This window comes from Plectropomus leopardus, chromosome 2, assembly GCF_026936395.1.
Source record: "Plectropomus leopardus strain MGB_pleo_1.0 chromosome 2, ASM2693639v1, whole genome shotgun sequence".
Taxonomy (NCBI): domain Eukaryota; kingdom Metazoa; phylum Chordata; class Actinopteri; order Perciformes; family Serranidae; genus Plectropomus; species Plectropomus leopardus.
This window is the reverse complement of record NC_142177.1, coordinates 21377163-21389881: the sequence shown is the minus strand read 5'-3', so window position 1 is coordinate 21389881 and position 12719 is coordinate 21377163. Positions and strand designations below refer to the sequence as shown.

The window sequence follows — 12719 nt, the reverse complement described above, 5'->3', positions numbered from 1 at the left end:
CGTTTTATGAAGAACCAAATTTAAATCTCTCCGTAGCTTTTCTATATAAGCTGTCTGCAGATTCTGTATCATACTAGAGTTTGTGTCCTCTTTCCTTCTGTTAACATTCTGATCTCTTCCGTGTGTGTGTGTGTTTGTGTGTGTGTGTGTGTTTGTTTGTGTTTGTGTGTGTCTTGAGTAGACTCAGCTGGCTGAGATGGAGCAGTCACACAGTCTGTGCGAGAGTCTGGTGAGGCAGCGGGACGAGGCCCAGCGAGAGGCAGAGAGACTCAGGACCAGCTTCAGGGACGTGGAGCGAACGCTGGGAACCAGAGAGCGAGCTCACCGTCACAGAGTGAAAGGCCTGGAGGAGCAGGTACGCGTGTCACATTGTGGTAAAGGTTTAGCAAAAGTCTCAAGTTAAACCTTTGACTCTTTTTGTTTGCTGCTAAAATTAAATAGCTAGTTTGGGGTATGATAAAACAAGTGACTCCACACATTTTCATTCATAAAACTTTTCAAGGACAAATTTTCATGACCATTATAATTGCTCCATCTCAACAATGTAGTACAGTTTAAAGGTAGTTGTAGGTGATGGAAATTTATATCAAAACGCAATAGATTATACTTTCACAAGATTATTTTTCTTGCCCCGCTTGTCCGGCGTTATTCAAACATATCACACTCAAACCCTATTAAAACGTACAATTTAAATTAAATTTAAAGAAGTCATGGTATAGTATGTCAATAAAATGCCATTAAAAAGTAGTCATAGTATAACATGTCAATAAATATAACATGGAAAAAGTCAAAGCGTAGTATGTCAAAAAATGGCCAAAAAAGTCAAAGTATAGTATTTCATTACACACACAAAAAATCCATGACTTTTCAAAATTTTAAAGGATTTTACCAATTTCATGACCTTTCCAGGTTTTCCATGATCTTGAAAACCCTGTAAAATGTAGTTTTGTCACCCTCTGTGTCCCTGCAGGTGTCCACCCTGAAGGAGCAGCTGCAACAAGAGATGAAACGGCGGCAACCTTCTCTTCCATCCTCATTACTGTCGGCAGGGAAGTAAGATTCAGCTTGGAACCAGTCGCACCAGCACACTACGTCTAATCCAGGGACAATCCACTCATGAATGTCTGAAAGCAATATTTACTCAGAAACATTACTAAAAGTATTCATATTCTACGTTTATAGTGCAATTTGTTTTACTTTGTGACACTGAAATAAGCACCACTGTTACTTTGACAGCGTTACTGATACTCTGTACAGTGAGGTAGACCTATGACAGGCGAGGGAACGGAGCGCCGACGTGATGCAGCAGCTGTGCTGAAACTGCCAGCAGGCCGCTGATTACTGGCAACCATCTGCACTTGATCCTTGCTCAACATCTTCCCAAACTTCTTGCGCTTATTCAAGGAGAAAACCCAAATCACCGCAAGGATTCTCCTCCAGACAGAATCTGGACGTAACGCAGGAACGAAAATCTGCCAGTTGTGCGTTTTGGCCTCCGCTCCTCTGCAGTTATATTAACAGTCGAGGACACTAAGAGGAGGGAGGGGAAGGTCTCCGCTGTGGGCGAGTGCCAGGAAACAAACGAATTGAGCATAATGAAGGAGCTGCGCTGTGTTTTCTCTCAGAAACAGACACAGATTTTACTGATTATGTTACATAGACAGTTTTATAACTGAAAAAGGGACCACGAGGCACTGCAGTATGACGGTACACCTACAGTGTGTGTTTTTTATTAGTTAAAATTAGTTTTTACTAGGTGTATATACTTTGTACTTACTGTATAAAGGTGGACAGACTGATGATTAATAACAGCAACATGACTTGTACGGACACATGGAGGCCACATGTCTGCAGTAGAATAAACTTCACTGTGTGCACCATAATTCATGTCTTTCATAAATACCTTTCAGCGCACCAAGCTGCAGCCTCAGATTACGTTAGAGATGACTCACAATTGCACACTTGAACAGCTGTAGTAAAAAAAAAAGTTTATTTTTTTTCTCAGTCTTTATAGTGACAGTTTTACAAAGCAGTAGTACAGAGGCCGTTTGTGAGATGCCTTTTTTTAAGCACTTGTTGCCACTACAATATATTTATATAAGCTTGCTGCTTGGTTGCGAAGCACAGATGCAGGTGGCAGTAGTACAAAAACTGAGGTCACTTACCACCTGTTTCTTCACACATCTCATGATCTTTCATGGCTGGACATTTTGTCTGATGTCAGTGCACGGTGGCCACCATCATGAGAACGACTGCTTTTCAACACAAGTACAGTAACATATCAGATTAATACGGTACAATATGCCAAAAACCAAAAAAAAAAATAGAAAGATGTTTCGCAGTTTTATGTGCATCTCTAATAGTTTTTATAGCACCAGTGTGATGATTTTATAGCACCAGTGATTTATACAATCATCAATGTTCTTTGGAGTATATTCATCCATACACACAGGATCTACTGGGCAGACATACATGTGGAAAAAAAAAAACAAAAGATAAACACAACAAAAAAAAAGTGCTTTCGCACATGAGTAATAAGTTGTACAGGAAGAGTCAAAGTGAGGAGGGAGTGTGAGGGTGACGGTCAGAGTGGATGAGTGGTAGATAAAGCGGCAGTATCTGGGCAGGTAGTGTCCCTGATCTCTGAACTCAATCAGCAGCCGCCGCAGCTCTTCCCGCAGCTTCCTCCTAGTGACGCACACTGGCCGCTCAGCGCTGCCACGCCGCAGCGAGAGAACTGATCGCGACACAGGTCCGCTGAAAACACAGAGACACAGAGTTACAATAAGTCTCAATAAACAAACATCAAAAATCACAAATGCAGAGATCACTGAACGCACCTCTGAGCAGCTCTTCATGTGCGCACACAGTCCTCACGCAAACCTCCTTGTTGATGACGTACACCCGTCGCAGACTTAAATGGAAATACATGTAGAGGTCACAACAGAGTCACAGTCGTATCAGTCAAAACTAAAGAATACGTCTGGCAATATTTTGTATTTTTCCTGCTCACAATTCCAATGAAATGATCACACCAACAACGAACTGATCGAGTTTATCTGTGTATCCATCGAGCTCCGCTGTTGTCCAAAAACAATTAAAAACACATCACTGAGTCACACTGTTGCACCGAGTGTCATGTTCCTTCATTACGATAAACATGTGCACTGTAATTTATTTTTTCTTCTCTCGCAAACATCGTCCTACAGCTGTAAACACTCATTAGTGCGCTGTTTCCAACTGGTTCAGCCATGGGGTCCAGATTTCTCCGTAGTCATTAGTTCAAGACCAACACATGAGATTAATTACCACATATTCAACTGTATTTCACAAAATGTAAATGACACCTGGGGTTAGAACACAATGAAATGTACCATGTTGCAAGAATAAAGTGCAATTACTTCAAAATTTGTAAATAAATAGCACTGATACCAAAGAAGTGCATGTTATTGCTTCAAGACCATGACGCAGTGATGGCACGGCATGTTAACAGGCCACATAACACCAAGACCAGGTCATTAAAATAATATCCGTAGTTTGTTATTATGTTGCTTGAAAAGTGTTGAAAACAAAACAAAGGTTTAGTCTGTAAAATTACAGAATTGAAAATGACCAAGAAACCAAGTAAAAACCAAGTAAACAAAATGTCAAAATGTTGTTCTCCTCGTGGAGAATGTAGACATGCTGAATTGTGTGGATTAAAATTCGAAGAAAATTCTCAGTATCCATACTGGAAATAACACGTGATAGCTGAGGCCCTGAACAAAGTCTGTAGGTCCGTAACTCAAAGTAAAGTGTGTTTTATACAAACTTGACACATTCACATGTCACTTGCAGTCCACTCAGAACTGACCCGTAACCAACTTTTGGACCACAACCCACCAGTTGCCAAAAACCGTATTAGTGCACTAAATGTGGATTAATCCACAGTTGAAAATGGTCCCCAACACATGCACTATTTACCCCTGTTTGAGTAACTTTTGTTTAAAACTACAGGGCCCAGCTGTTATAGGATATGACTAAGCCTTTTTTAAGACTAGAACTACGTACTGGTGATCTGTTTTTAAAGCCCATCGGTTCCTTATTAGGAACCAGTCGGCTTGGGGCTGAGAGCTGTAGACTGTTTTCATAGCGTCAGTTGACAATAACAAATACAATAATCCATAGTTATTCTTTAAAGAAGTGATTCCCAACTGTTGGGCTGTGGTCCAAAAGTGGGTCGTGAGTCCACTCTGAATGGACCACAAGGGACTTAAAAAAAACCCACTTTATTTTGAAGTAAGGTGAATTTCTGATTGAGAGATATTACTTTGAAGTGCTGTTTGTTTATGTGGCAACGTATCTTGTGTATGGACCTCGAACTAACGACTAAGGAGAAATCTGGACCCTGTAACTGGACCAGTTGGGAACCATTGCTTTAAATGTTCTGTGTGTAATGTTTAACCAGTATTAATTTTTTTTATTGCCAATGGTTGAACAGGTTGTAGCATAACTTAAAGACTGAGAGCTTCCCCGACATTTTTGGTTGCCTTTAAAAGCCTGTGGAACGACTTCTGTATATAGGATCAAATTTTTGCATGTGAAGTTACGTATGTTCCCGAATGTCTTCCCTCTCTGCAGCGCTTAAAGTGTGCAACACTAGCTGAGAGCGATGCCATGTGGGCCAACGCACTAACTGAAAACTGAGGTAACGTTTGCCAGCAAGTTGTAATTTAGCTGTTCTACACTGTTGCTCATAACGTCAGGTAATAATGTAATTTGCAACAATGGGCTACCTAGTATTTTGGAGCCAATGATCAAAATGAATTACAGGAACATTGCTAGTGATGTTATTCTAAAAATGTATTATTTAGGTTTTTGTCATTCTGTCAACATGATGACGGTAAGTCACTGTCACTGTTTGCCGATGACCAGGTGCTCATTTATGGCAAATCATGCGAGCAACAGGATGCTGACAGTTAACGGCCTCAGAGAGGCGTCACTAATAACAAGGATTTATGAAAAGTTGCATTCAGAACTTTTAAAATCTGCAGGACAATCAACAACTGTGGTTCTCAGCAGTCACGTAATTGCGTTGTGGTTTCAAACATCCTCTATTTACTTCTGTATTTACCTGACTCATTTTTGCCTCAAAATAGACCAGAGTTCGTGCACTGTCCAGCATTTAAACCTCTGAAACCTTGGAAAACTAGATTGATTTCTTTCAACACAGGAAAAAACATAATAAGCAACTTGGAAAGAAATGTCCAGCAAAACACTAACAGTTAGTAAAAGGTAACCCCAAAAATACAAGAAAATATTATCAGATATCATCACAAAAAAACCCTATGGAAAAATGTCCAGAAAACTATGTTTGAAATACTTATAATTAGATATTAGATAATTTTCAGTGCTCGCTTAAAGTCATTTTCTTGTTTGTTATTTTGTTTTGTTCTTTGTTTAAAATAATTTTATTTTTATCAGGGAGGTCATATAAGTACATAAATCATTTCACATATAAGTTACATTATGAATACATAATGATGTAAACATCATTCAGATAAATGTACCAATCCATTTGGCAACAAAGCTTTCCTTCCCTCTTGTCAGGTAATTTTCTTGTAACTTTTAGCTAATTTCTTGCTAATTTTTTGGGCAAAATGTTGTTAAGTTGCTTGGTGCCTTCTCTCTATATTTTTGGGAGAAATTAATCCAGTTTGCGCAGGTTTTAAAGGTTTAAAAACTGACTTTCAAGCTCTTTGTTCGTAAGCACAAGCTGTTTGGAGAAGATTGGTTTTGGAGATTCATCGACAGTTTGTGCTTTTTTGAGATGTAGTAGAAGCTCTTCTTAATAGTTTAGGAAAAAGTCTAAGATGAAGTGACAGCAGTAACTCAAAGTTTGTTTGTCGTACAAAGAGATAGTGAGTGTGTTTTGGCTGTGGGTGTGCGTACCTGTAGAAGCAGAGGCTGTTCAGGCACTGCTTGCATGGCTTGTGAACAGAGTAGAGTCTGGTGCAGGGATACTGCTCCTCTCTGCAATCTGGAAACCAAACACACAGCAAAATCATTTCTCCACTCAAACTAAACTGATTATCCGTCCTACTTTCTCCTGAGTCTTTCTCTTACCAAGAGGGCCGGGCTCCGTGGGCTCCGTCTCCAAATCAGACCCTGATATTTACATGGAAAACAGATTAACAAATGAGTCGTAGACACAATACAGACTATTATTGAATATCATGACTCACACAGGAGGAGCAGATCTACCTGATTTTTCTGGACGGACCACTGGATCCAGTCGAACCTGCTGCTGGTAGGTTCCAGTAAGAGAATCAGGATTGCCGGAGTCAGGATTTTCTAAACAGGAAAGAGACTTTTTTTATAAAATACGCTGATGTTTAAAAGAAACATCAAGGAGGAATTCTGTGAACCTGAAAATGCTTTACCTGGAAAATAATCTGGCCCATAGTCCTCTGTGAAGCCGTAAAATAAGCAGGAAAGAAAATTGCCTCATGAGATCAACATTGTGAAACCAATTACAGTCAAACAAAAAGCCCTGCACCATATAAAATAAACCACCTGCATGCCAAAACTGAACAAAACAAGCCGTTTGCGAGGGGCTAATGAATGACTTCATATGCAAGATATTTAAAAATAATAACATGCAAGCGTGGTCAAAGTGCTATTTAGACTGTGACAACAGTTGCTATGCGGGTGGTAAATAACAGAGTAAAGAGGGGAGAACTCCTCGAGGCGAGGTGACACATCAGAGGACAACAACAGATCAGAAACAGATGTGCGGAGCTCTGATATAAACCGATGCTGAGCTGGAACAATCAAGGCCAATATTCTCTTAATGAACTCACCCAAAAAAGGAAACGGTTCCTGGTACTGAGCCTGGGCGAGCAGCAGAACTGTTGACGTTTCACAACAAGAAAGTAATCACAAAGATGGGGTGATGAGTAAAATAGAGGGGAGGGAAAATCAGCAATCACAAGTACTCTAAATATTGTAACTGAGTATCCTTATCAAGCATTGGTGTGTTTTTCAGGGTTTTTTTTATCTATCATTCTACTTTCTAATTTGGATTTAAAATTTTTAATTTTTTTGAAGTTTTCCTGTCTCACTATCTCATTTCGATACCTTCGGGTTTCGCTGCTACAGCCTGACTTGGTCTTTTATTACCAGCTACGGTGGCTATTGTTAATTATTGTAAGCATATATCGAGTGTGTCCAAACTTTTTGATTTAGGGTCTCAGATCATGTGATAATACCTGGAGGCCAGCTGCTCTTGCATCATATGAGTTTTTAAAAAAAATTTTTAAGGCATACAAACGAGACAAACGGAACTGTTTCATCTTTCAGTGAAAACATATTCAGCTTTGCTGTTGACTTTACGCTTCTTTGCTGCGGCCATGACTGCTACATAATGGGAAATGTCTGCTGTTTGTTTACTTGTTTACCGTCTGTTTATGACAACACATTGGCTACGCCTGCGTAGCTCCTACTTGGTGCATGTCTACAAGCTGTATGACAGTCTTGGTGTTATTTGGTGAACAGAAAAAAATGCAATATTGTGAAGTGCGCTGCATGTATTTTTAAAAACTGAGCCGCTGACTAATTTTTAGGGCCATGATTGGTCCCGGGGCTGAACTTTGGACATGCAATGCATACATATGCACAATATTGTGTAACTGACATTATAGAGTCAATTTTCTGACATTACGTGCTATTGTTACAATACTTTTTAGCAATTACCTTCATCCCGTAACTGCCACGTGCAGCCACAGTTAGCAAAGGTTACGTCAAGTTACCAGATCAAGAAGGACTGAAGCGGTGAGTGTAGTGGAAAATTTTCATCTCAAGTTACATACAGCGGTCTTACTTTAAAGCAACAGTATTGTAGCTCATGCTGGTCAGCAGTTCCTGGTTCTGGGATGACGGAAAAATGCTATAACATAGTGTAACAGTGGCGCGTGTGTAGAAGAGGCCATAATGTCTGTTACACAACAATATCTTGTTTAAAGAGACACTTAACCACCCAAACGACCCTTTGTTTATCAATGAATCACCCAGTGTTACGCTGAAGTCATGAAGAAAACTTTATTTTTCTTGCATGTCTCCACGGTAAATGAAGAATTCTAAAATTGAGCAGCAAAACTAAAACATCTGTTTTCAGACTATCGTGTCGTATGTTTGGTACTTCCCAAACAGACAGCCCTTTCTGACAGGCAACTGAATTAACAGCGAAACTTGCGCATGCTCTCTTAAAAGTCAGACTCTGGTGACAAAAACAGTCATTTTTAGCTCGCCGAACAGGGGAGCTGATGCTCCACTACTGCTTCTATCATTTAATTCGTTTGCATTATTATGTGACTTTGTTTCGTCCAAAATAACCTTTTAAAATGCCAAAGACACACAATAACACAAACTAACTGATGGAGCCAGCTGTAGCTCAGCAGCTCTCGTGTTCAGTGAGGTTAAATTATCGTTTTTGTCAGTGGAGTCTGACTTAAAAGAAAGCATAGATACGTTTCAATTTTAGTTCACGTCTCTCTTGGAAGGGGCTGTCTGGATAAATGTTATTTCACTGCACCAGTTGTTTTTTAATTCTTTGTTTACCGTGGAGTCATTCAAGAGAAAAAAGGTTTTTTTTTTCACAAATTCAGTGAAATACAGGGTGAGTTATTGATAAATGCTAATCTAGGGGGTGAGGTCTTCCTTTCAGTTTGGTAATATTTGCGAATGTTTGCGACGTGTTTTACAAGACCAAGTAAATCTACAGCAGCAATAAAATCCAACTGTGTTTAACTGAGTAAAGGTGGGATTTTATTTCTTATTAAGTCAACTATTTGTCAACTATAGTCAACATTTCTAAGAGGATGAGTTATTTATTCTGCTTTAAGGCAAAACAAATCAGGTAAATATTCTATTTGGGTTTACTTTGAACCCCTTTGACCCCGTCAGTAGGTCTGCAGAAGTCTTGCAATGGTCAAAGAACTGGTAACAGTGTGTAGTGTTGAGGTGGAAAGGGATTGGTTGGTGCATTAATACTTATCTTTGGGCAGGGCTGAAATAACTGTTTCCCCTTGTTTCCAGTCCTCATGCTAGATAAGCTAACTCGCAGTAGTCTCATATGTGCTGTACAGACATTAGACCCATTAACCTAACTCTCAGCAAGAAGGCAAATTCAAATATTTCTCAAAACATGAAACTTTTAACTTTGGTGGTTGCACATATTGTCGCATAACAAATATTTCAAAGTATGATTCGAAGTTTTCAGGGGCGTCGGTGGTCTGTTGGTACCTGGCATGCAGATGAGCAGGAGGACTCTCATGGTCGCTCTGGGAGGTAGACTGACTTTAACACTGGAGGGGAGACAACCAGAGTATTAACAGTCAAAACACAGCTACATGAGGGGAATAAAGTGCTTAGTCTCTGCTCTCCTGAACTCTCTTCTCCTCTCTTTCCCCCTGCCCTCCGTCACCTTTCCAACCCCCCACTGCTCTCCCCTCTCTCTGCCCTCCTCCTCCTCCTCCTCCTCCTCCTCCTCCCTCCACTGGCCCCAAACAGCCATGACAGGAAAAAAGAGGGGGAGAAAACTCTGACAGCAAGAATGTGGCACGTCTGTCTTCCTAAGAACAATCTCTCTGTTTTCCTACTTTTCCTCGCTGCAGCAGACAGTCTCGCGGCTGCATTCCAGGAAAAGAAACAGAGGACCCCTCAACCCCACCCCTCTCCATGACTTTTCTTCATCCCTCCCTCCCTCTCTCCGTCTGTCTCCACATCCGTCATTTCCCTTCTGTCGCCCTCACTGGTCATTTCCTCGAACCCTCCCCCCTCCTCTTTCTCCCCCTTTTTTCTTTCTTCTTCACCGAGCAAAGGAGCCTCTCAGGTTGAGTGGGAATGACATGTGGACAGAAAAACATGAACACTGACAGCATCAAGACTCTTTTTGGTAAAGTTGTCAATGAAACTCAAAAAGTCCCACTGTCCCAAGTGTCGCATACAGTAAAACCCATTACCTTAGCTTCCTGTAACACTCACTCAACTGCTTTTCCACTTTGTGGAAAGTATGAATGCTCCTCCTCCTCTGCTGCAGCACTGTAGGCTGCTTCATACACACAACATGAAGCAGTTAATTTGGGCTTTTTTTTTAAACATCCTACATTGTGGACTCATGAGCTCTCACTGTGTGACTGCATGCAAGGTTGTTTTTTTTTTGTAAAACCACACTGGTGACAAAACGTGTGATTGATACACGGGTTGCACAAGTTGTGCATGCGTATCAATAAATCAGTGAATGTGTCTCAGTGTGTTTGTGTACCAGCATCTCACACACACACACACACACACACACACACACACACACACACACACACACACACACACACATTCTTCTTGTGCATCACAGTGGCTATCGGAAACCATATGTTTTCACAGCACACATCTGGGAGCGATTAACCCCCCCTTCTCCCCATTGAGTCCTTCCCTTCCCAGCTAGAGACCCCTTCCCCCCCTCCACCTACAAACACACACACACACACACACACACACACACACACACACACACACAGGCACTCATTATTAGGACTCTCTGAGGACAGTAACAGGAGATACACTGCTGTCATCTATTTTATGCCTTTTGCTTTTATGCAACAATTTAGAAAAAATAAATTACAAAATCATCTTCCCATGTGCCCTCATCGACCCCCAGCCTCTGGAAACAACTGGCTGTGTGTGTACGTGTGTGTGTGTGTGTGTGTGTGTGTGTGTGTGTGTGTGTGTGTGTGTGTTTTCCCTCTTGGCACCCTGTCTCCATTGTAGTGCCATTGCTGCAGGCTGAGCTGTGAAGTCCCTCCTCCTTCTTCTCTCCAGTGAAAACACAGGACCACATGTCAGCTCTCCACAGCCGTTAACATACACGCAAATTATCCCACAATTATTCGGTCTACATTAAACAGACTGATAATAGCTTTGGAAGCTTAAAAGTGCAACAAACATGACTTTGGCTGCATGCAATCTATGCACACTCACTTTTTTCCTCTATACTTCACTAATGCAACTTCTGAATCGGAACCATCTGAGCTCACACGTGTAAAATAAAGTTTAAAAAGTAGGTTTTACTAAACTATGCAAACACAAGAGTGTTTTCAGGGTTACTTACCCAGCTTTGCTTCAGTTTGCTCCGACTGTCCTCAGCTCTCATGCGTCCTGTGAGTGCAGGAGGACCTCGCAGCGCCACATTGTACCACCCCGCGTCTGAAGTCTCCTCCCCGTCCAGTCCCAGCCTCCAGCCCCTGGTCCCAGCACCGACCCGAAACACCACAGTCATCCCGATACCGCTCATCCGTCAGATCTACAGGAGCAGAAGTATCCATGAGATGAACAGATGATATCAGGCGCGGGTTTAGCAGTTGCAGGGTCACCAGGTGACATATGCGCATTACAAGCCATCAACTCTGAGAGGCAGCCTGTGAACTAAATACAACATATCATATATAGACTAAGAAATGCCTTAATTCATATATATATTTTTTTGGTCATTACATATCATTATGGGTAGGGGTCGATAGATTATCGGCCCGGTCGATTATTGGAACCGATATTTGACATTTTGCTGATTATCTGTACTGGCATTTTATTTAAATGATCACTGATAGAAAAAAACGATTAAGAAGTGCAAGAAAGTGTCAGCTTGGGAAGAACTTTTACTTTGTAAAACCCCAAAGGCAACTTTTATTTATTTATTTTTTATTCAAATTTTCACTTTACTTTATAAAACAGAAGTTGCCAGGACTTTCTTGTATATGATGTTAAAAGTTTCAGTTTTGATTAAACATTTTCCAAATGCATTTAAACAAAGTTTTATTTTGGAGTTTGTTATCATCCAATTCTAAATATTGACAGAAAGATTTTTTTTTTTTATTGTAAATGCATATCAATTCCAAATATTGGTTTATGGTCTCATTAACTACTAAGTATCAGTAGTGGTCTTGAAAAACCAATATTGGTTGACCCCTAATTATGGGTTATTATTTCTCAATCATTCCTAATTATTTTCATATTTTTTTGTGTCTTCATATATGAAACTGACTTTAGGTTGCATTGTTTTACTTATTTTTTTTAATGCAGCTATATATATATATATATACATACATACATATATATGTACAACGACATGGATGTATTATGATGTAGCTTTTTGTCACCTCTTCAAGTAGGCAAACTACATTTTAACTTAGCGAGGTAATTATAACTTAATTACAGGAACTACGCCCATTTTCAGAATTCTTCATGTTATTCCTGTGGTTAGAAACAGTCCAAAAATATTAGTAACCATGGACAACTATCTCCCCAAAACTAGAGTGCTAAAACTCAAACTTGTCATCAAGTAGAAATAATAATCTGTGACTCGCCTGACTGAGTTGCAGTTATTCACATAAATGAAAACCAAACTGTTTGAACTGGACTCATATTGGTGACACATTCATACATTTGTACAGGATGAATGTGATCAGATTAAATGTCATTTATAGTTTTCATAAGCTAAATATAAATGTCGTCTGCAGTTTGCTTATAACTGCAGGTCACAATGCTACAGCTCAAAAATGTACAATGAAATGCTTGAGTCAACACCTCTTTAATCCCCACAAATATTCAATATCAGCTTCTCTTTGCAGTAGATTGCATAGTAGATTTTGCTGTGTGTGTGTGTGTGTGTGTCCACTCACATACGCACC

At 40.2% G+C, this 12719-nt stretch overlaps 2 protein-coding genes across 4 annotated transcripts in view; one reads left to right on the top strand and one right to left on the bottom strand.

The window, feature by feature from the left end:
- crocc (ciliary rootlet coiled-coil, rootletin) overlaps nt 1–3126 on the top strand; it is a 32270-nt gene extending 29144 nt beyond the window's left edge. For all 3 annotated transcript variants that reach the window (XM_088088109.1, XM_042504751.2, XM_042504734.2), the window contains exons 36-37: nt 182–355; nt 971–3126. In XM_088088109.1, the coding sequence (XP_087944235.1) occupies nt 182–355; nt 971–1057 (261 nt within the window). In that variant the 3' untranslated portion in view covers nt 1058–3126. The remainder of the gene's footprint in view (nt 1–181; nt 356–970) is intronic.
- Nucleotides 1972–11273, bottom strand: mfap2 (microfibril associated protein 2). Its single transcript, XM_042504780.2, has 9 exons — nt 11144–11273; nt 9283–9344; nt 6843–6890; nt 6423–6449; nt 6244–6333; nt 6106–6147; nt 5932–6019; nt 2841–2914; nt 1972–2757 (listed from the first exon to the last, which is right to left on the bottom strand). The coding sequence occupies exons 2-9, from the start codon at nt 9311–9313 to the stop codon at nt 2654–2656; spliced, it is 504 nt and encodes a 167-aa protein (XP_042360714.1). The 5' UTR covers nt 9314–9344; nt 11144–11273; the 3' UTR covers nt 1972–2653.
- Nucleotides 11274–12719: the final 1446 nt, after the last annotated feature.